The sequence below is a fragment of the Eufriesea mexicana genome, unplaced genomic scaffold (genome assembly GCF_001483705.2).
Source record: "Eufriesea mexicana isolate 0111107269 unplaced genomic scaffold, ASM148370v2 scaffold54, whole genome shotgun sequence".
NCBI lineage: Eukaryota > Metazoa > Arthropoda > Insecta > Hymenoptera > Apidae > Eufriesea > Eufriesea mexicana.
This window is the reverse complement of record NW_016908236.1, coordinates 481,050-504,990: the sequence shown is the minus strand read 5'-3', so window position 1 is coordinate 504,990 and position 23,941 is coordinate 481,050. Positions and strand designations below refer to the sequence as shown.

The 23,941-nt window shown below is 39.5% G+C and overlaps 1 protein-coding gene across 4 annotated transcripts in view; it reads right to left on the bottom strand.

The window, feature by feature from the left end:
* Positions 1–308: 308 nt before the first annotated feature.
* The window catches only part of eIF5 (eukaryotic translation initiation factor 5), a 30,686-nt gene continuing 7,053 nt past the window's right edge, over positions 309–23,941 (bottom strand). The window contains exons 2-6 of one of the 4 annotated variants that reach the window (XM_017910182.1): positions 14,380–14,487; positions 2,825–3,149; positions 1,240–2,725; positions 972–1,157; positions 309–905 (exon numbers count right to left, since the gene is read on the bottom strand). In XM_017910182.1, coding sequence (XP_017765671.1) covers positions 783–905; positions 972–1,157; positions 1,240–2,295 — 1,365 coding nt within the window. In that variant the 5' untranslated portion in view covers positions 2,296–2,725; positions 2,825–3,149; positions 14,380–14,487 and the 3' untranslated portion in view covers positions 309–782. Of the gene's footprint in view, positions 906–971; positions 1,158–1,239; positions 2,741–2,824; positions 3,150–12,511; positions 12,831–14,379; positions 14,488–23,941 lie in introns of those variants that run through there. The other 3 variants (XM_017910183.1, XM_017910184.1, XM_017910181.1) reach the window with 3 other exon arrangements.

The window sequence follows — 23,941 nt, the reverse complement described above, 5'->3', positions numbered from 1 at the left end:
ATATTATTTTATGTGTTCTTTTTTTTATAAACAATATCATTACTTTAATTATTGTAAACGATCGAGATGTTATAATACCCACCCAATCAGAATTAAAATTCCGGTGACTAAATAGTTGTATACGTGAAGTAACTAAATATTTATTAAATCATTAATGGTTCAACCTCACTAAAGCAATAACGAAAAATGCAAATAACGATGACTGTTATTCGTAATATTTATTTTTAGTAAGTTATAGTACATTACACTGTGCATGATTCATAAATGAAGGAAACGCATTGGAAATAAGAAGTACAATATATTGCGGTAAACCATATTTATTTGAATAATTATTTGAATAGTAAATAGATACAATAGAGAACGCTTTTAGCAGGCCAACTTCCCAATAACGGCAGAGAACTATCAATATCTTTTTTTCGTCTAAAAGAGATGCGTATTAAGGTATAGAAGCATCATTTTTATTTTTTTAAATCTTTCAATAATTAATTAGGAATAATGATATAGGTAATTCGTAATCGCCTTATTAAAAACAATTAAAAGTATTACCGTACAGATAAATATTGCTAACTTGGAAACAGTTAAAATTTCTCATACATATAATGGCATTTATAATCACTCCTTGGCCTAAAATAACAAAATGCTATACTATAATAAGAGATTGCATTGCGACTCTTTGTATCGTCTGACAAATGATCGTTAGTCATCGTTTATCGGACATATTTTTCTATCATTTTTCCTCTATTTTTCATGTCCGACTACTGAGCATCTTTTCATTTTTTTTTTTAAATGGCATCAATATCAAAATCATCCTCATCATCCGAGTCTTCATTGACTACAGCAGGCTTCTGTATAGGCGGTGACTTTTGCGGCTTTAATGATTGTTTGGCTCTATCATCGTATTCAATCTATAAAACAGACAAATATAATAGTAATTTGATATTATAAAAAAAATTATGTAAAAAAACATTTACCTCCAAATCGTCGTCTTCTTCTTCTGATTCGGAATCTTCTTCTTCTGCTTCTTGTAACCAGGTTAAGAATGGTGCAGCTTTATCGTGAATTTCTTGGCATAGATCTTTTGATACGTATTTTTTAGTTACTTTGCTCGACCACTCAAACAAAGCTTTTTCTTCTAGAATATCAGCATCGTAAAAGAGCTAAAACGATAAACAAGGATATCTCGTTACGTGCTAATATTAATAATTATTACAGACTTTGGGTGAGAGTAATTTGTTTTACCTTTAAAATGCCAGGTACTTTCGGCATCAAAGCATCTTTATGTAGGGCTATCACTTGTTCGATTCCTCTAATTAAATATTTCTGTGCCTTGATATCATCATGGGTAAAACGAAGGAGAAGTACTCGATACTTTTTGGCTTGTGCAGCAATATTCTGATCGAAAAGTAGTTCGGCCAAGATCAGTGGTGCCTTTGTCTTAATTTCCAGACGTTCAGCCTCTGTGATCAATTCTTTATGGTTGTCCAGTTGCCCAGCGTCGCGACGACATTTAACTAATTTATAAAACATGTCCATCCTCTCTTTCTCAGTCTTATCTAGATCATCGCTGATGGTCATTCCTTTCGCCCCGTCTGTCAAGTCTTGCAGACGGGCTCTGACTGCTTCCTCTGACACGTCGACTGCCCAATTATCATCGTCTCCGTTCTCGTCCGCCATCTTTTCAGGAGCCTCTACCACGATGTCGGTGGTACTAATTTCATTTTCCGGAGAACCAGATCGATCACCATTAGCAGTAGCAGTGGTTGTAGTAGTGGTTGTTTCGCCGTTCGCACGTTTCGAGCGTTTTCCACGTTTACCTTCAGTTAAAGAGCTGCCTTGAACAGCAGGATTCAAGCTAGGTGGATTCTTCAGAATGTAGGTGTTCAATTTATGATTACTTTCCAGTAACCCGTGATAACCGCACGCTTTGCATCCCTGTGAAATGGTCGCTTTCTTCGAATTGACCATTAGTTCGGTCTCAGGATTGTCGCAAGCCGGGCATAATACATATTTACGAATAAATCCATCCAAAAGATCTTGCAGTTTTGTAGCATCGTGCGAACCATTTACTATGAATCTTTCATTTTTGAAATCAAATTGAGTCTGTGCTCCGAGCTCACAACCAAAGTACTTGGTGGGATAAGTAGCAGGTCTCCCGATCGCTTTAGCGACATCAACCATGTTCACAATTACGGTCTTGATACCATTTCCCTTGCCTTCTACTTTGGCTTGGATCCGTGGCATTTTATAGCGATAAAACGCATCGCTTACGGTGCGATTTACGTTGACACTTCCCATGGTGACTGATGATGTTTCCGCCTTTTGCTCCTTGCTAAATTAATGTCCCTTCCGAGCGACAACAGCAATTTCTGACGAGACGTCGTTGTGAAAACGAGTTGTTGGCAAATGGTAACGCGAGTGTCGGACTATCAAAAGCTACCAAGCTTTTTCCTGTCGGTCACTCTCGCTCTCTCTGGATCCCCCGGCCCCTATCCTTCTGTCGTTCAAGTAGGTAACGTTTTCGTCCTCGTCCTTCTGGATCTACTTCCCACGCTTCCCAGCGGCAGTTTGATTGCTGTGCAGCGACGTTGCCAGGCAATGGCTACCCGATGGTAGCTCGTTACGTGTCGAGTCAGGGTGATTTTCGTTGTCTGCGGTAACGTGTGCCGCACTACCCGCTGACGCCAGTCACGTTTCTCTGAACGGCTGTAGCTTCCGATGCCTATTACTAACAATTAAACAACTTATCAGAAATTTAATCCACTCTTTTCATCTTACAAGCATTAATTTAAAGAAACAATCCCTTTATTTTATATAATATGCTAACCTGGAAAATTTTGAGGTCCTGTGTTTAGGCAGGACTAGATGGTTCAGAAATCGTTGGATGGTATCTTGATGCAAATATTGCCTCGGTTTGGTGGGCAGAGGGGGATAGTCTTCAATGATCATACACGCTGCCTGTCCGTTGCTTGTGCCCCTAAGAAAGCCTGGGTACCAGGTTGGTGTGGTTAACTCACAAGTGGCTCGTAATGAACGATTAGACCGATCGAAAGTGATGATGTTGCCGTTTAGAAATCGCTTGGACAATGTCCTACTACCGCCGCCTTTGCTGTACACCGATCCTTTCCCTCTGGATGATATCCTGGATGTTTCTGGAATAGAAATTAAACCAATTAATCACTCGATATAAAACAAAACAAATCGCAACATCGAGGCTCGTTTAATCGTACAATTACATGAAAATATTTTTCCCCGTGATTTCGAGATAAGATAAACGCTGACTATACTCCAAGATTAATATACCAAACAAAACCTCCTACTGGAACCTATCGCCAAAAATCGAAAATTAACATTTCCACCATTACCAACCCTGATTACTACTACCATTAAAGGCCACCAAGAATAAAACTACGTTCGACCAGGTGAATCATCTCAACCCGAGGAACACGTAGCATTCCATGCAGACATCGAGATCCGTTTTATGCTTCAAGAACATAGATAAAGAATTCCTTTCTTCTTTTCAGGGTCGGTTTCTGTCTTGTCCATCCGCGCAGGAGGAACCGGAATGATCGAAGAAGGGTCGGGCCTGCTAAAATCGTTCGCAGAACGGAAGCATCGGGGAATGTTCAACGTATGGCTCGTGGATCATTTGTAGGTGGATTTCTTTGCCGATGGTTCGTGAATTTTGTCAGGTGCGGTAATATCATTTAGCTCGCGGTGATTTAACGATCGTACAACCGGTGCTGGGAGGTGATCGACCATGCGAAAATCATGATAGCGAAAGTCACACGCGGACTGGGCCTGCCGGAGAAACGTTCCTAGGTATTACTACCGGAAACGACGCCACGAGGATACTTCGATGAGCATCGTTGGCCAGAAATGGAACAGCTGAACAGCGGAGGGTGATAAAAGACGACTGGGGATGACGGGAAGTCGATCCACTCGTCTGTGAACTTTTACTTGCGGCCACTCGCGATGGTGGTGGTAACGAAATTCAGTGGGAAAATATTCTGGCTAATGTACTTAGAGATCGCTGATTATTTCTGGTACGAGTTGCGAAAAAATTTATACTTTTGCTAGAATTTTAAGATAGAGTTTAAACATGCTTTTGAATATTTTGTAAGAGAAGACGGGGTCGAATTCTTGAAATTTTTAATTTTTTTTTTTTAGGTGAAGTTGAAAGATAATAACGTGAATGGTATTGGGAATGCAATAATGAGGTAACAAAATGACACTAGATAAAGATTATTCGAATGGAAAGATAAATTTTGGGAAATTATGAGACGTAATATATATTCATTTTATTTTTTTATCAGGTAGAATACCATTGAAAATTGGCTGGTTTATTATTTGGGTTATCATTTAGTTCGAATTTCAAAAATTTTATTCGTGGTTACGTTTCATGGCTGTTATCGAACAAGAAGTTTAATCGAACAAATGGCCAAGCTACGCAGTAATATGATAAAATTCAGTAGCCCTTCTTCGCGTGCGAAATGGCGATAATTTATCGTTGTAACCCCCATGTCAGTGGTACCCTAATGAAACGAATGTTTATATCACGCGAATAACGTTAAGATTTCCTTGAGATCTGTAGATATGGGGATTAATACGATTCTCCTATATTACGAGCATTAACGTGACTGCGATCGAAGTACAGATATACTATGAATTGTATGACAAACAAAAGCGTGTTATGTAAACCTACGAGTCAATCTATCGTTCAATTTTTCGGACCCAATTTCTTGCTTAGATTGGCCACGTGGTCTAACATAAAATACTCAAGTATTTTTAATATAAAATTCCAATCGTTCCATTCGAAATGAAAAGAACTTCATTAAATAACGTATCAATTTTATGTAAATCTATAATAAATAATCCCATTGAACATTGCAGGTCAGGAACATCGTTTGGTACCAACGAATCAAGGTGCACCATCTACGTCAACAATCCAATGGTGCTTTTTGACCAATCTAATATTATTCCTCTCAAGTATTCCAATACCATGGAGAATGGAAAGAACCAAGTGTATGTACAGCCATTCGAAAATTTCGTGAGTCGAACGATCATGTCACAACTGTATCGTACTTCCATTTTGAAATCAGGGATGATGAACGTTCTCGCGAGTCGCCGGTTGGATTTCGAAAGCTCCAGCGATAATTCCTCTGTCACGCGAAACAAGAAACCGATGGAAAACAATTGCGGTTGCGTATTAGCCGTAATATCGGCGCGATCATTCTGGACACGAAGCCAGACAGGGCTCGCGGCACCGTGAACACACTTCCGGCTACGTATGTCGAATGCAGACAACGAGGAGCAGAATGCAACTGCGAGTATCTCCGAGTGCATCGATAGCATCCGTTCCACGAGTTCGTTAAATCGTGTGGAAAAAAACACCCGAGAAGTAATTTTCACGATCATTATACGGGTTAGACCTCTAACCCTTTCGATTCCGTTAACTCGACTGGAACTCATGTGGAGGTACCCCAAAAAATTTCAAGGCTCGAAATACTCCATATTTAAATATATTACGAAAAGATCTAGTTTGACTGAAATTTATTTAAAAATTAGGTTTCGTCGAGCTACTGTCATTTATTTAATATGGGATACTTAAGATTGTGAGAACGAGGATTGATACTTTCTGGGTATAAGTCAGCAGTCAAACTTCGAGCACAACTTCATGAAAAGTTACTTGTTTGCGATAATAGTTTGCGATAAGGAGCTATTAAGAAGGAAATTGAAAGAGAATCAGGGTGCAAAGGGTTAATAGGAGAATTTTCTTATTGTAAACGCACCCTGCCGATGCTATTATCGGCAGGTGCGTCGATAATATCTGTTGTACGTGTTCGTTAAATCGCGTGGAAAAAATACCTTTGCTCGTAAAAAGTAATTCCGACGAATATTATGGAACGAATTAACACTTTAACGAAAGAAATCGCTGATTGAAAACGGCCTTTGCGTTTTCATTTGCGGATATATTGCTAAGTCTGACTGGCGAATTCGTTAAGTTAGGTGGAAAAAGATACGTTTGTTTCTAGGGAATAATTCTGTCGATTATTATAAAACGAACTTTGTGTCTTCTTCTACTAAAAATGTAAAAATCTTTCACTAAACTTTGCACGGGAAGTCTATATATCATCGTTCAACGTCGAATTTTCGAGTACAATCGTCGTCCCTGGCTAAGATACAAATAGGCTGTAGATAATGAATAGAACATTACATGGAATATTATTTAATTCAACGTATGAATGAAATATCAGACGGGGTATATAATAGGATCGATAGAATATTATATAACACAGAATATAAATAGAGAAGCAGGTATTTCACGAAAGTCGACAACTGAAGTTATTCCACCAGTGCACGCTCCAATTGCGGAGCAACGCGAGGCGGCAATTTGCAATGAAACCTTTTATTTCGTATCGCAATCACGGCGAATTAATTCTCGCGTTGATCATGCTTACCTCTGCTTTAATATGAAATTCGTAAAATCACGAAGGATCATCGTCCGTTCGATTTCCACCCGCGACCCCCTTCTGCGATCGCCTTTTAATTTCGTATCGAATTCCTATCGAATAATAAAATTAAAAATGAATATTTCTCCGGGATTTTATCGGGCTGACCGGGGAGTTGCATTGATTTCGACAGCTCAACGAAATCCTATTATGTAAAAACATAATCCACGATACGATGGCGCAATGCTGTCCCGTGCTGTAATCGTCAGAGGTGGTCGATTCGCGTCAATCACTCTGATAGATAACATACGATTATTAATCACTCGACCATCGAACAAGCGTGAGACGTTATTTCCCTACGATCCAACGTTATCTCGTCGAACATTAAAACGCTCTCGAGGCGTAACAATTTTTCCCTTTTTTCTTTTTCCTTTTCGCAGAGCGCACGTGTCTGAATTTCCATGGAAAAGTATCCCGCGAACGTCTCTTTTATCGGCAGACCCTCAACTTCAAGCCGCCTTTCATCGCTATGCACAATGCCGGGAAAATTGATTTCACTGGGTCAATGGACTCGAGAAGAAGAGTTTTAATGCACCACGGTATATACACACGATGGATTTGCATTTTCCGAGAAATGTCGCGGTGTAAGGGAAACCGTGATGCCGACGAGAGAAAGAGAAAATCGTGGATGGATAGATACAGTCGGTGACAAAAGTCAAAAATGGTGGTAACGATTTAGGAATATTTTTTATCTCCTTTATCTCTCGAGATACGCGAGTTGATCCATTAATCGGGGATGACCAGTTAATTCGTCATTGGGAAATTCTGTTTCTAAACGTGTATTCAGTTAGATTGTCACGGATATTTGAACGCGTTAAATTTAAATACGATGAGTCATTCTTCTGTATTGTTGCCATGTTGGCACGAAATTTTTAAATGTTTTTTATTTGCATTTGTTTATGTCGAAAAAGCATACGCTTCTGGTAAACAAGCTTCTCAATTAATGGATTGAAATTAAACGTGATAGATAAAGAGAAAAAATGAAGAATGCCTATCTAGAAATTTTTGGTGTACGTTTTGGTAATGGCGGTAAAACGACATATTTCTATATATTAAGTAAGCGTAAATTTAGTCTGTTATTCGTGTTGCAACAATGTTGGTTAAGAATGTTGAAACGACGAGTAGATGTCTCAAATTGTAATAGAAAGTTGCGAATGATGGTAGGAAAATTGGAAATTATAACAGTGGATTGCAATCTCCAGCTGCAGTGATAAATTGAGTGGAAAAGTGGCTGACGAGTAATTTTTTTATGAGAAACGAGATAAGTAGGGTGATATAAGACTGGTGTTTAGTGAAATCAGCTATTTTTTAACAATAGTTACGACATCTGGCGTGTTTCGTGACAAACAGATCTTTTTATCGAAGATCATTTCATCATTGATTCTTATACAACATTTTTGAGGTTAAATATATCTTATTTTATAAACAAGGTATTAAAAAATAAAATTTAGAAGTACGATAAGTGGTAACTAACAGGGGACTAATAAAGTATAACCAACTTTTTTATTCAATATAATAACGATACAAAAGAATAATATAACAAATTTAATAACACCGTCGTATATGGCGCGAATTTTAAAAATATTCAATTATCGTTTCAACGTGATCCACATCGTCCATTCTAAATTTCCAATTTTTATTTCACTTTTACCATTTATAATGGAAAGCACGTTTTAATACGAATAATTACCCAACAAAAGCATAACAAATTATAACTTTGGTCACTTTTGCCCGATATAAAAGGATAGAACATAACAAATTCTATTTCCATTATGGTGGACGATTTAAAAATTCGCGCTCTCGAATCGCGGCGCACCGGCATCCGGCCCGAGTAACTCGTTCGCGATGGGACGTTAAAAAATGAAAAAGTTCTCAAAGCAAAAGCCCAAATGGCTCGGGATTGAATACCCACCTGCACTTTATCAACGCCTCCCCTTAAAATATTCACGTTCTCGCGTGTATCGAGCGAGTCTCCGGTGTCCAGCACGCGGCGTAAAATAACGGCTTAGAATTCTAACCGCGGTACTCGGTATCGATGGCCATTTATCAATACGTTGGTCGAGCCGCTAAACGAGATTCTCCCCACTCCGTCGGTACGTTACCAACGTGGAAAGAGAATTTCGTGCGCTCGCATAGTGAATAGCGACCGTTCGAGAAATTATACACCGAGACGAATTATACACCATATACAGTGCTGCATATGACTTTGTCTGGAAAAGAAAAAAGAAAAAAAAAAAAAAAAAAAAAAAAAAAAAAAAAAAAAAGAAAAGAAAAAAGAGGCTGTCGTCGCACGGTAATCAAGAGAATTATCGTACGTCGAGGCGTAATTAAATTTTCCACGAGCCTCCGAGACTTAATGAAACGACAAAGAACCAGTTTTCTCCCGTAAGAGAAATGAAATTGCGTCTATAATGGAGGCGTAGATTTTTCGAGACAATTTTCAGAGTAAATCGGTGAATTAAATGTTTTCATTACTGCAGGACGAATTATTACAATAATATTCGTAGGTTAATAATTATTATAGAAAAATTGAGAAATATATTTTATATGGGTTTGCACCTACTTGTCGATTAATAATTTTAATAATCAACAAAAATTTTAATAATTTAATTGTAACAATAATCTTAATAATTTTCCGAGATTGAAGTACACACGTAGTACAAGACAACACGATTTTGTCCTACATACACGCAGATAAAAATTAAGAAACGAAATAATTATTCAAATTTTAGTATATTCTTTATCTTCTAAGGTACCTGTATCAAATATTACAAATATGACGACGAGATAACGTGTTAAATATCAATAAACGATCTCGTGTAAAGTGTATTTGTAATCTTAATCTGCGTAGCTTGAGAGATAAAAGAATATACAAAAATTCGCCAATCATTACCTCATTTCTTGACCTTTGTCAATAGGTGTTTAAGTATCAACCCTGTTGCGACACGATTTCAGCAACTCGTTTCTCTTGGAAAATAGTGTTCATAATAATTCTGGTACGATATAAAGGTAGAAGAATCCGTTTCAAAATGATTCGTCAGCATGTAGGCGAAATCGAACGAACAGAGGACATGTCAAATCAATTAGAAAATATGCAAACAAGATATTCCAGCAAAGTGTCAAACGACATACAGACTCGCGCTTGAGCCTTTTAAATTAATCAAGAATTCCGACACGTTATCGCCATATCGTGATTAATCAAACTGCACGAAACATCTAATCGCGAATTTCTGAATAACTTGAACGAATTTACAGGCAAGGCTAGATGCATGATCGACGAGCAACGAAGAAACCACACCGAGGACTCGATCGACATTCAGGCCAAGATCAAAGCTCTCGTTTGAGAATTCCTGATTACGAGAAATCAAGAATTAAGGCTAAACCTTCACCTCAACCCTCTCTCAGCGCAGCACAAATAAGCAATTCACGAAACACACCTATATTCCAGAAATGGAATTTAAAGCCTGAAAATAGGACACCCCTTTAGCCGAGACACGAATCATCCGAGAGTCGATGATACTCGAAATAGAAAGGTCTCAACTAAAAATATTTAATCCCCGATAAAAGCAACCTTCGTGATGTAAAATTGTTATTTATTCGAGGAGAAATCGATGAGAGGGAGCAACAGCCTAAAAATATTCGTTTATCAGGACCGTGCGGTCACGTAAGCTCTTTATGATCTTCGTGGGGTTCATACGGGGTATAAAACGCGACATATGCAGGCAGAGTGGGTAAATAAAGTGAAGCCAGATATTTTAACTCCGGGTGGAACAGCTCAAAGGGACGTCACGTTCACCCACTTCCTTCGACCCGCACCCCTGTGGCAATTGTTTATTCCCTAGGCTTATCAGTCGGCGAACCAAGAGGCACCGGATCGAAACAGGTCGATAAAAATATTCGCTGGTGAACTGATTCTTCGCGAGTAACCCTCGTGTGCCAATTCCATCGACTTCCGTCAAGAGTCTCTCGATTTCTAGACCATGGCAGCGATCTCCAGGCGAACTTCGATAAACCTGGATCGCTTAAAAGTCGGATCACGAAAAACCACGAAGAACAGAGTCCCCCTGGTTTGGAACAGCGTCGATAAATTAGGGTTTAAGTAGAATTATGACCCACTCGAATTTTTTAAACTCTTGCGATTTATACTCTTAACACTTTGAAATCTTCAGCTAACTAGCTTCACCTATCACTTTACCTATTATAGCTTTCAAATACCACCTCTTCATTGCTGTCACAGTAAAAACAACGAGGATATTAAAAATGTCAGACCAAAATCATTAATTTCGCTTTCCACGTTTCCCTTTTTAATTTTAATACGAAACACGTGTATTTTTATTTTATAGACTGGCACACTGAGCAACTGGCAATTGAGCAGCTGAAATACTCCCGTTTATTTATGTAAATGAAATACGTGAACTAGTCTTGGCATAGCTGGTTACCTATGACCAGTATGGCGTGAGTGGCGAATTGAACATCAGTCACAAATGACCCATAACACGTGAATGCGTTTAAAGAACACGATTGGATGGAGAACAAAGAAGATGATTAAGCCAGAGGAACACTGGGCGAACGTTTGATCATCCCCCACGCGAAATCACAGGCTGCCAGGTCACGAGGATTAAAGCCACACGCACAGAAAGAGGGAAGCATCAGATTATAGTGTCACGATGGTATCTCGTTCACCGAGCAACTTTATCGACGTGAAAACGCGTGAAATCACTGTCACGGTGCGATAAAGCGAAATCCACACTGGAAGCGATGCACACCGGGGGTCCTAGCGAGCTGACGTCGATGATACGGTTGTACATAGGCCTCGTGGTGGCGTACCGGGATTCGAAAAGCAGAGAGCCGGTGCACACGGTCACGTTGCACCGTGTCACAGAGTGCGCAAAGAGGCCACGTCAATGCACGTTACGCCGCTCGTAGGAGGTGGCACCGAAGAGGAGAACAGACCCGGAAGATTCACGATGAATGGAAATCAGCCACTACGGTGATTAGTCGCGGTAATCGCAGCTGCGTCACTGTTGCAAAATTAGGAACTTCGAGCAGAGAACGGCTGCGGAACTTTGCGAAGATCTAGAAGATTCTGGATGAATGGAGACTTAACGACATGGCAGTTCGAAAAAGTCATCGATGCTGAAGCACTATTGGAAATTGAGTTCTTGGAGACTTAGAAAAGACCCCCGATGAATGGGGATTGTGATCACAGATGCACTACTGTTTGCGAATAACAGTCACTGTTAGGAAATTAGGAATATTAGGTAGACTAGAAAACTTGGCGAATATCTGAGCGAGTCTAGGTGAATAGAAACTCAACGAAAAGTCATCGACGTGGAAACACTGTTGGAAACAAAGTTAGAGGATGTCATCACAGTTGCACCACCGATTGCAAATCATAAAGCCAGCTTTAATCGGAGGATTCGAGGAGATTCGAGTCGTCGAAGAACAGGAGCTTGTCACCGGCACAATCAGCACTGGCAATCACTGACGTCTCACTGTATCGAATTGGGAACTTCTAGAAGCCACCAGCCTTTACGAGATCAAGAGGATCGCACGAGTGCTGCGAAGTGTCGAGAAAAAGTAGAGCAGAATATATTCCGGCGGAACATCCGCTCCCGTCTGCCAGCTCATAAATCATAGAATCCGGCTCGATCGTCGATTACTCTCCAATCCACGGGAAGAATCGGTACGACACAATGCGCAAAGAGGCCACGTCAACGCACGCTGCACAGCTCAAAAGATCCCGGATCAATGAACGAAACGCTGCCACGACAGCGAGTACAAAGAGTCCAACCTGACCACCAAAACCCAACCTCACATTCGGACACCACGTCTGCCGGAAGAGCCAAACCTTTCGTCCACGAGCAACATCATGGCTTTGCCAGAGATCCCAAGAAGCATCCAGAACGAAAGATCCTCCTGTAGAAGCATCGAGTAGCCTAAGCCCCAGGAACGAGTATCGAGCGAGCACGGAAGCGTAGCAGCGCCTGGAGGATCTTTACCTGCTCGGTACAGACGCATAAGTCGTGATTTGCGACCGTGGTTGCAGTTGCTGGTGGTCGGGTCGTCCCTATGTCTTCCTCGAGACTCTCGCCAGAGGCAGGGAGAGCTAGATCGAGGAAGAGTTAACTCGCCGGTTCCGCTCGGTAGCCGAAAGCGGTCGCTCCCTGTTCGACTCGCGAAGACGGTGTTATCCTGACGACTCAGAGGTATATACTACGTGGACTTGGATACGCGTTACGACACGACGTATTGCGGACGACACGCGTGTTGGACGGGTACTCTCTGTCGGCTGCCGTAACTCGAGTCCTCCTCGTCGTGCGCGCTCGCTCGCTCGCGGCACCCGGATCGGCCTCGCCACGCGCACGCGTCCTCCAAGCGAGGATACGCCGTATATTGATCGGAACTTGGCCCGATCCGGACGTAACGAACTCCGACGCGGAATTTCTGCTACGGTTACGCGCGTCAGGCAAGGTCAGACCTCGCCGATCCTCCGCCACGAGGACCACGTTCCAAGCGATGGATGCTTCCTGGAGTTTCCTCGGGAGCGTTGAACTGCGCGAGTGATCTGGATGCGAAGGGGGATGGACGTGGTATTTTTATCGACAGGGTGAAGATCTTCGGACCAGGTCTCACAGGTCTTGCAGGTGTCATGGAGGTCTTATCAGTGTGATCGCGAAGAGTGTGATTTGGCTGATGCTTTGTGTGCTACTGGAATTGATGAGAGTAGTGTTCGGAAGGTCTAAACGTGTGGAATTTTGATGGAACTGAAGTTTGAGGTTAGGTTAGGTTAGGTTGGATTTTAACGGACTATAGTCGGGATGATAAGTTGTTTGGCTTTCTTTGTATATGGCAAAAAGTTAATTAGTATGCTAGAGGGATCTAGCTTTAGCTTTATCGTGGATGCGTGAATGGTTTGAGGTTAGGTTACATTCAATCGCATCGATATACGTTCTGCATACGTTATGCATTTAGTTAAATCAAAATATAGTTTGACATGGTTTGAACGAATATCATTGCTGGTTGGGTACTAAGCAGGTTTGAGGTTATGTCACTTGTTTGGTGCGAGAAACTCCTGATACTTAAGAATTCCGATGAAATCGTAGTTAATATCTCACATTTGCGAATGAATATGAGGTCAATTGAATAAGGATATTGCATTTTTATTGGAAGTGAATGAGAACGTAAAGCAGGATAGTGAACTCGATATTTGACGTGCCTTTAACCGAATAACCGTGCTCTTCTCGCGTACAATGGAATGATTAATGAAACGCTTTGATTGGACCACGTGGAATTTGTATTGCAACCGAGTAACTCTAGGTCGGATCTAATTACTGCGATCCTTGGCCAGGACTACTCTGTGCAACGTTTCCTCTCCAGATCAGAGGGGAAACGTTAGTCCCTGCTCGTATTGATCAGAGCTAACCGTCTGATTAGAGCGCGACAAACGGTGACGAGAAATTCCTGTTCCAACGGCTGGTGGATTTCAAGGAAAGTTGGATTTCTGCTACAAGAAGAAGCACGGTGCAGCCTTCTTTCCATAAAGTAGAATAAATCAGTTGCTTTGCATATTCATCGGATAACGGTGCAAGGAAAATGTAACTGCAGAGGACGGGAAGTCTCGACTACTTGTCCAGCAAACCCTGTTGGATTCGTTCTAAAATTCTCCTCCGTACGATTCCTTGAATAATGCTAAATTTCGAGCACCCAACTAGTGTTTGCCGATGAGTAGAAAGCTAGCGGGACGACAAAAGGCAAGCCGGGTAGTCCACCTGCTCCTGACTCCACCTTTAGAGGCACATGCTAACATGGTAATAGGACAAGTCAGGTTAGCACTCTTTTTATCTTATGTTAAATAGTCCACACTGACCTTGTGTTTACGCCAATGCTTCATCGCACTATCTCACTCGATCTCGAGGTATCTCGTTTGATTTCTCTGTCATTTGATCCTGTATGACTATATTTGCAGATGTAACACCTTCAACCAATAACAAAAAATTCGTGTGTATTATGTTTATAGTTATTAGGGAACGTGGACCTATTACACTATGACGTTCCGACCTATGCACAGTGCTATACGAGTCTGGTGAGTTAGCAGCTGGATGGTCATAGAGCTAAAAGGAATACCGTGTTTCCACAACTTGAATCCATCTTTAATGCTCTTAAAATCTATACTTTTAGGTTCTTGACGATATATCTGACACGGTAGTAGGATAAGTTACGTCGGCATTCTTTCTATCTTATATCGAATAGTTAGTAGTGATCCAATGTCTACACCGGTGCTTTGTCACTCTATCCCATTCGGCGTCTTCGTCACACGGTGCAATATAATCCTATTTGTAGATGCGACTTCCAGCCAATAACGAAAATACGTGTGATCTATTTTTACTATTGTCTTAGAGAAGGTGGATTACGCTATGGCCAATCAAACCCGCATTTCTTCCAACTGCCAACCAACTTACCAGACTCGTACAGTACCACCTCTAACCTCTGTCACACCAAACCCCTACATCTTCCAAAGATCGGTCAGAAATATTATCAAAAATATTCTTAGAAGCATCCTAAATCCTCAGCTCGACTTATCCTTAGTCACCTAGGAGACTAACTAGCCAACTTGCCAAGCTCTTGCATCAGTATCTCTAATCTTTACCATCCCAAGACTCTACGTCTCTCAAAGATCCATCGGAAATATTCTCAGAAACATCCTAGTCCTCAATGTGACTTATCCTCAGTCACCTAGGAGACTAACTAGCCAACTTGCCAAGCTCTTGCAGTACTATGTCTAACCTCTACCACCCCAAAGCTCTACAGCTTCCAAAGATTTATCAGAAATATTCTCAGAAACATCCTCAGTTCGACTTATCCTCAGTTACCTAGGAGACTAACTAGCCAACTTGCCAAGCTCTTGCAGTACTATGTCTAACCTCTACCACTCCAAAGCTCTACAACTTCCAAAGATTTATCAGAAATATTCTCAGAAACATCCTCAGTTCGACTTATCCTCAGTTACCTAGGAGACTAACTAGCCAACTTGCCAAGCTCTTGCAGTACTATGTCTAACCTCTACCACCTCAAGACTCCAATGATCCACCAGAAATATTCTCGGGAACATCCCTGGATCCCTGATTCAACTTATCCCCGACGAGAGATTAATCCAAGAGTACACGGTGAAGCACATAGCCTATAGTCTCGAAGACATTCAGCTTTAACTCTTGCTAGCGCAACGAAGGGTGCACACGTCCGTGCAGCAGAATCACGCGGTTATGCATTCTGCAGAGCGTTTATTATCCAGCGGATATGCATTATGCATTTTCGGCTCGCGATCGATCCTCCATGGATGCTATTCGGGCAAGGCTAGATCGTACGCGACGCGTCGCGGGAAGACATATTGCGACCGAGACAGATCCTAAGCGATAAAACACGGCATGCGACTCCTTATGCAAATGCCGTCCATTTCGAGCTACAGCGTCGCTCGAATGTTTCATTACCTGATACAGTTTCGCGTGTTATCGGGTTTGGGCGTGTGATCGTGAGTCACGTCGAGTGCACGCGAACACCGTATCAATCGAGGTGATGAAGCAGGGGAAAAGGATCGTGTAATACGTTCGATCGAGTTAGAGGGTTGCTTCCGACGAGTGGCGCTGGAATTTGATCGAGAAAGTGCCGAAGAGTCCTGAATAGGGAGGATATTAATTAACTTGATAGGTACAACGTGCTCGTGGATTATCGTATTAAAACAACGACCACGATTGATGTCCAAATGACACTGCTGAAGTGTCCCCGGGATAATCTGCAGTTTATGACTGTAGATATCTAACGATGAGCAGTAAAGCGGGAAGAAATTGCCGATTAACTTCGAATTTCAGTGTAGTTCGTTGAACAGCACTCATTGATAATTATCTACCGCTGAATTCTGTTTAGTATATACCTTGAACATCTAAAGGAATCTTAAGTTTTCTTAAACCATTATCAGTGACACCTAGCCAAGAACCCAACGAACGATGTTTAAACTGCTTGTACAGCCTGGAATACCTTAAATTACAGTTTCGAAGCTTGGAATACTCGTAGCTCTAGGCTCCACTGATTTTATGAACGCTATATACGGCTGGAATCAATCCTACTTGGCTATTCGTTCGAGGATCAGACCCGTAGCCTGTCTCGTCGGATGAGTACAAACGTGTAAAAGCTCAAGAGCAAACTTCCTTAAGCTCTTAACGGTGTGTCGAGTTAATTCATCGTTGGAAAGTGCTTATCCAGATTTAACTCTTTGAGGATGGGATTATTTTCTGCATGGCTGCCCTTTCGGATGAAACTTCCGGAGCGTCAGATGAAGAAACGATCAGATGATATTTCCGTTTATACTAATCTATATCGTTCGATGAAATTAATTTTCATTTATTCCTTATGCAGGTAACAGGGTACCTAGATGCCCAGGTGCCTCTTTGCATATTTCCACTCTTTTTATTCAACCAGTTGCCTAACAGATAGGAACTGATCATAGGCTCCAAGTACGGAACAATGTCAGAATTTTAATTATAATCGATACACGAACTGGTAAATCAGTAAACTGATAAAGTGCATGACGAGCTAACTCGCCCTCGCAAGTTTCCCGTAAGATATGCAGAGTGTACTATCTATGAACGAACCGAAGAAGTTAAGGCTAGGCCTCGAGTTAGGCCTACGTCTTCGATAACTCAGCCAAATGATTGGATTGCGAGAAGAAGCCTTGGTCTACTGATGAGAGCCGAGGTCTCAACGCGACCCTAACTGCAAAGGCACGACTGTGCGGTTACGGTACGGGTTGCATGCTATTCCGTGTCTATAAAGCAGTGTTCTGTGATTGCATCGTGAATTGTGTAACGTACCCCGTGTCTACAGTGTGATCCATATAAAACGTTTTGCCGTGCATGTGTAAGGAGATTTGCGTAAAGTGGATTACACGGTAGTGTTCTATTTATATAGAATAAACTGTGTAAACCGTGTAACGTGCTATGTATGGTAATACACACAAGGTAATCCACATAAGGTGGATTATATGGCATTATTTTGTGTTCGTAGAGTAGATTGTGTAACGTGGCCTGTCTATACAGGGTGATTCACGCATAAGCTTTCATCCTGGCTATAGAACGATTCAAATGTAGCAAATTGCGAAACTATTCTGCTTCCATAAAGCGAGTGATATGATACACTTTGCACCTACTGCTTCCGTCATGTCAAACATCGTTTGTTACTATAGGCTGTGCCACGAAAGGAGTCAGATAGCCTAAGCCACTTGCACGATACTGTGTACAAATATACAAAATAGAATATAGAAAATAGAATAGAATATTCCTACATAACATATAATAGAATACTCCTACAACACCATGACACTCCTACAGTCACCATGTAACGCCTCGCAAGACTCCTTGCGAGACACCTACAGTATTGCTCCACAGTTCGATCAAAGCGTCCACACTCTGTCGGATTTGCATATGAAATTTATAAATTTTACCAGATTTATTTTTAGAAAGTGTATCAAGGCTTCGCAGTTTTCTCTCCATAAAGGAGTCGTAAGTTGGCGAAAAATCGAAATAATCCCATTTAGGGTACCAATTTTTCATCACGCATGACACGGCATTTCCTCGGAGCCTAATTACCTGCGTTATACAGTGAATACCTGTACTCCAAATTTTTAGATACCTGTCCTTTCAAAACGAGAAACTACGCTTTTCACACGCACACATTAACATCACTGTATACAGATACAAACAGAGGAAAAATTTGTCGATTCGAGACACTGAAAACTAGCGATTCCCCAGCAAAGGGTGTCCACGAAAAAGTTATCGCTTTCACGCATTTCTTGCGACAGAATATTTCTTTGGTGCTTCTTATCTGCCAAAGATGAGATGAAACTCGTCACGAAGGTATTACAGGAAATTATTATAGTATTTTTTGGGATTCGCGTTGAAATGTGTCGAAGAAGAAGAGGAAGGGGAAGAAACGATCGGTTCGAGAGAAGATCTTTCGACAGAAAATTTTTGAAAGGGAAGACCGATCGCTGAGAATGATGCAAAGGAAGCAGGAAGTTTGGCAGCACATGGAAACTGCATCGATCAAGCGACTGCGATTCCGAGCATCCCCGAAAATGACGCAACGAAACATAGCTCTATGCTAATTCCTACGTCCACACGGAACTTCCGGTACGCCATGTACAGCGTGTCAACTATTTTTGCACGCTGTGCTACGAGCCTGGGGCAAGGTCGGACTTTCCGTTTCTTTTTAGAAATTCTAACACTGAAACTGACGTTAATTGCCTTTCAGTATTAACTTTCATACTTATTCTTCTTTTTTAATCATTTTCTTTTAATTTTTTTAATATTGGAATTATCAGGACTGATTTCAGGATTTAGATTCATCCAATATTCGTTGATAAAATAAATATTAATATTTTATTAAAGAAAATGAGGAAAATACACACATACTGGAGACGAAAAATAATAAAAGTATATAATACCAGAACAAGTAAACAGACTGGATATATATTAGGATAAAGATGACTGGTTTCAGAACTTAGATTGATCCAATATACGTTAATAAAATAAATATTAATATTTTATTAAAGAAAAATGGGAAAAATTCACACATACTGGAGACGAAAAATAATAAAAGTATATAATACCAGGACAAGTGAATAGACTGGATATATATTAGGATAAAGATGACTGGTTTCAGAATTTAGACTGATCCAATATACATTAATAAAATGAATATTAATATTTCATTAAAGAAAATGCGGAAAATCACACATATTCGAGACGAAAAATAATCAAATTTTTGACTGGATGTATATTAGTGTAAAGATGAATGGTTTCAGGATTTAGATTGATCCAATATTCGTGAATAAAATGAATATTAACCCTTTGCACTCGAAAGGCTCCTCTCAGTCGCCATTTAATCACATTCTAAAGATCGATGTTAATTAATATATCAAATCTAAAATTACTCAATGATGCGTAGAATGTCGAGGTAAAATAATTCCACGTCTTAATTTGCATACGATTTCTTATTTACCGTTTTAAAAATTTCCTCGACTTTATGGCAGAAATTCGAATTACTATTTTTCTGTAATCGCCGAGTGCAAAGGGTTAATATTTTATTAAAGAAAATGGGGAAAATTCACAAATATTGAAAACGAAAAATAATATATTATATTATATTATATATTATTTAGCTTACTCCAATATTCATTAATAAAATAAATATTAATATTTTATTAAAGAAAATGGGGAAAATTCACAAATATTGGAGACGAAAAATAATAAAGATATATATTATCAAGACTAGTAAATAGGCTAGCTATATCTTAATCCTATGCACTACAATGACGAGTCTAACTCGTCACCTATTCTTCCTGTGAAATCTCGCGATTATAAGCCACACTTATCACCTGCCCATAAGTACACTTAACATATTTGAACATGTATAAAATTCGAAGAATTGATAAAACTTCGATCCAATCTTACCGCAGATGTAGCAAGCGTATTGTAATCAATCAAAATTAAATATCTCCTCGATGTATAATTTTTCGTAACTAAATCGTAATTAAATCCTTAATAAAGGAATTAAGATTATAGCATTTACAAAAACAGGATATGAAATTAATTTGTGTTATTTCAACGAAAGAAATATATTTCCCAATTTTTCTTCGAAGGGATAATTTATTTCTCGAAACGACGAGTATACTCGTCGTTATACCGAAAGTGGTCGCTTCCTCACCACGGGTATATTTACCATCGTAATTACCCGAAAAGTGGCCACTTCCTCCTGACGAGTATACTCGTCGAAACCGATTAAAGGGTTAATTTCTCCGCTTTGACAGAAAGTGAAATTCGACCTCGTCTGACGATCGTGTACGAAGTTGGATACTCGAAGGATGTTTGGGAATTGGAAATTGGCATTCGCGAGTGTCTGGTCGACACCTGTGTCTGGAATGCAATCCACGTAATTTATGCGAATCTTTCCTCGCACACTCCTGTCTTACATCACGAACTGAACACATTAAATCCCGTTTCCGAATGGATGGCACGTGGAACTTTCTAAATGCGTGTAAGGACACTTTGTGGTCAAGTATAAGGTCCGAGGATAAATTCTTATTACCATTTAATGGCACATATACCTTCTAGACAGGTATCATATACGGAGAAGCTCCTAAACGTGGGCAGAAATATATTTCGCGATGAAATGTGAGATTATTTTTATTTAAAATATTTTTTACCATTTAAAGACAAGTGTTTCTATGGAGCATGAGTCACGTGGAACTTTCTACGATACGCGACGAAATGATTTTCAGCGTTTCCTGATGATAATGCAATTACATACGCAGTTTGCGTTCTTTTCTGCAAATCAAATCTGTCCGTGCGAAAAATGGTTGCGACAGAATGATAACACGAGCACGGAAAAAATAATATGAAGTTTCGTTGCCGAAGAATGGAAAGATTTCTTAAATATTTGCGTTTGTTCAATCTGGTCGCGAGAATTGCCAATTATGTTAGGTTTAGGAGATAAGTGGATAAAAAATATCGGATTTTTCCACATTTCTGTGGAAAATTTGACGATTGCTATTTTCTACAATATCTTCGCTATGATCCTGAGAATATTCCAAAAATGAAATTCTTTTTTCCAATATCTTTACTGTATTTATGATAACATTCGAATAATAATTTTCTCCAATATTTTGACTCGATTCAAAAAATTATTTGAAAGAGCGTAATTTTTTCCCACTATTTTCGTTAACACCGTCGTATAGCGTCAATCATCCTCTCTGAAATCAAAAATGATTCATAATCGCATGATTTTTTTTAACCGAGATATACAATTTTGAAATTGCTCGAGAAAAGTTAAAAACCATATAGATATTACGTGATGCACGTAATTTTGTCGGGTGCTGTAGGTGCAAGTGAGGATATTTCACATCTAAATCTGCCATTCGCGATAAATTAGCTTCTCCATTTGACGATCAGGATAACAATAAAAAAATACTAGTGCGCGAAATGCAAGCGTTAATGCAAAAGCAGATGCCATCGCTGTTGCTGCATCGTCGACGTAAATGAAAATTCCTCGAACGTTTTCTCCTCTCCAGATTCGCCGTTTTGCCATGGCATAATAGCCGTTTTTACGTAATTAACGCGAAACTTTAACCCGATGCAAATCCCCGAGCCGCTGGCATAAAATTTGCATCGCGGAATGAACTTCGTTCCATCGCGCGTGGAACGCTCTTCGTGCCGAATTAATTATGGTCCCAATTAAAGCTTAACAGGGAAAGAAAGTAAAAACGCAGAAAGTACAGCCTTCTTTTCATCTGTACACTTTTGTGCGAAATAAAAATTCGAACCTGCGTCTCCTAAACCCCGACCCCCTTTCCTAATAACCCACAACCCTGCGGGACCCATCGCATTTGCATAAAAATGCCAGCTTTGCCGAGGCAGGGTCGGAAATTGATTTTCCCAGAATATTTATTTTAATTCGATATTAAATTAAGTTAATATTTAACCCGGCAGCTGACCTTAACCCTTTGCACTCGAAGGTTTCTTCGATATAGTTAGCAGCAACTCGAAGCTTCTTTGCTCTAATTGTGAGATCGGTAACAACTTTTTAACGGGGAAAGAAATTCTCCTAAAATGGAGTGAAATACGTATAATTGTGCCTATGATTACGAAAATGGTGACTTATGTTACCACCGCTTAAGTCACTTATATTTGCTTCTGAAATATTAAAAGCTTCGGCCTTTAGATACGTCATAAATTATAAAATTAATTGCAACAAAGCTACAAACTTAATCTTCACTGTTTTGTAGAAAATAAATACGTTTTATCGTAATATCAACGAATACAATACGAAATGAATAATAAAATCCTTTTAAATCGATGACTTAGACCACTTTCATAATTATAGGCACAATTATAAAATTATTTCCTTTCTATTTATCATACTGTTTACGGTTTCGTCATTCGTGTCGCAGCATCGAGAAAAATGGTAACACATAACCTCTAAAATCGAGGAGAATTTTTAGATCTCATTTCGATTTTATTTTTCAGATAACGAATTCAGATTTTATTTTGAATAAGAACAAATAATGGGAGGAAACTGTATTACTGTCTAGTTTCTGTATTCTTATAGTATTTTAATATATTCGTTAACAGCTCCGTTCGCGTAATAACAAGCATAATTAACCATAAATTAAAAGAGAAATAACAGACACCTAATAAGAAAAGTGTAGAAACTCACAGCAGGTTCATTAAATTATATAATTACGTTACATTAAATAAGTTATAATTAATTCTGAATTTATTTTATTAATTATTATTTTTCAATTTTGTTGCCAATAATTCCCCGCTATTTTAAGTATTTTGTTTGAAATTTACTTCACAGGACAGTTCCTCGATTGCTACTTATTTCAATGAATTTTATTTATTGATCATATTAACCGTTTGCATTCGAGAGGCGCCATTTGATAAAATTTCGAAGATCGATATGAAATAATATATCAAATTTAAGATAATGTAACGATGTGCGAGATATCAAAATCAAATAATTCTACCTGTCAATTATTATACTATTTCTTATTTCCTGCTCAAAAAAGTATCGTCAGCTTTATATTTCGCAGAAAATCGTCGAACTCGTACTCTTCTTTAGCCAAAAAGTAGTCGAGTGCAAAGAGGTTAAATATAGTTCTCAAAAATGGTTGTAATTTATATTTTGAATTTAAGTAATTCGACTAGTCATTTATTTTCTGTTTTCTTGTTCAGTAAATAAGGAATCAAGTGTAACTCGACATAGGGGTTCCTGTGATAAAAGCTGATATGGAGTCACGCTCGACAAAGGAGTGCAAAGAGTTAACACTTTGCACTCGAGAGACGACTCTCAGTCGCCATTTAATCAGATTCTAAAGATCGTTATTAATTAATATTTCGAATTTAAAATTGCCCAACGACACGTGGAATATCGAGGTAAAATAATTCTACATTTTACTGTTAATTTGCACTTATTAATTACCGTTTTGAAAATATCACTGACTTTATGGCAGAAAGTCTTCGAATTACTATGTTTCTGTAACGAAAAGATCGCCGAGTGCAAAGGGTTAAAAAGAAAAAGGAAAAATATTGAATAGGAAATAAAGGATGGAAATTTCAAGAAACAATTGCAACCAAAAATAAACCTGTAAGAACCTGTTGGAGGACACGTTCGAACCCCCTTTGGATGGTCGCGACCTACAAATTAGGGATCAGGGGAATCCTTCTCGAAACTTCGATAGCCAGGTTTGAAGACAGAGGCACGTACTCCTTTTTACCTGGCCAGACGAACCAAGTCACGGTCAAGAGCTCGGAGAAAACAGACGAGAGGGAAGGACAAGTTTTACGAGTTTGCTCTAGCACGAGACGTACCAATTTTAT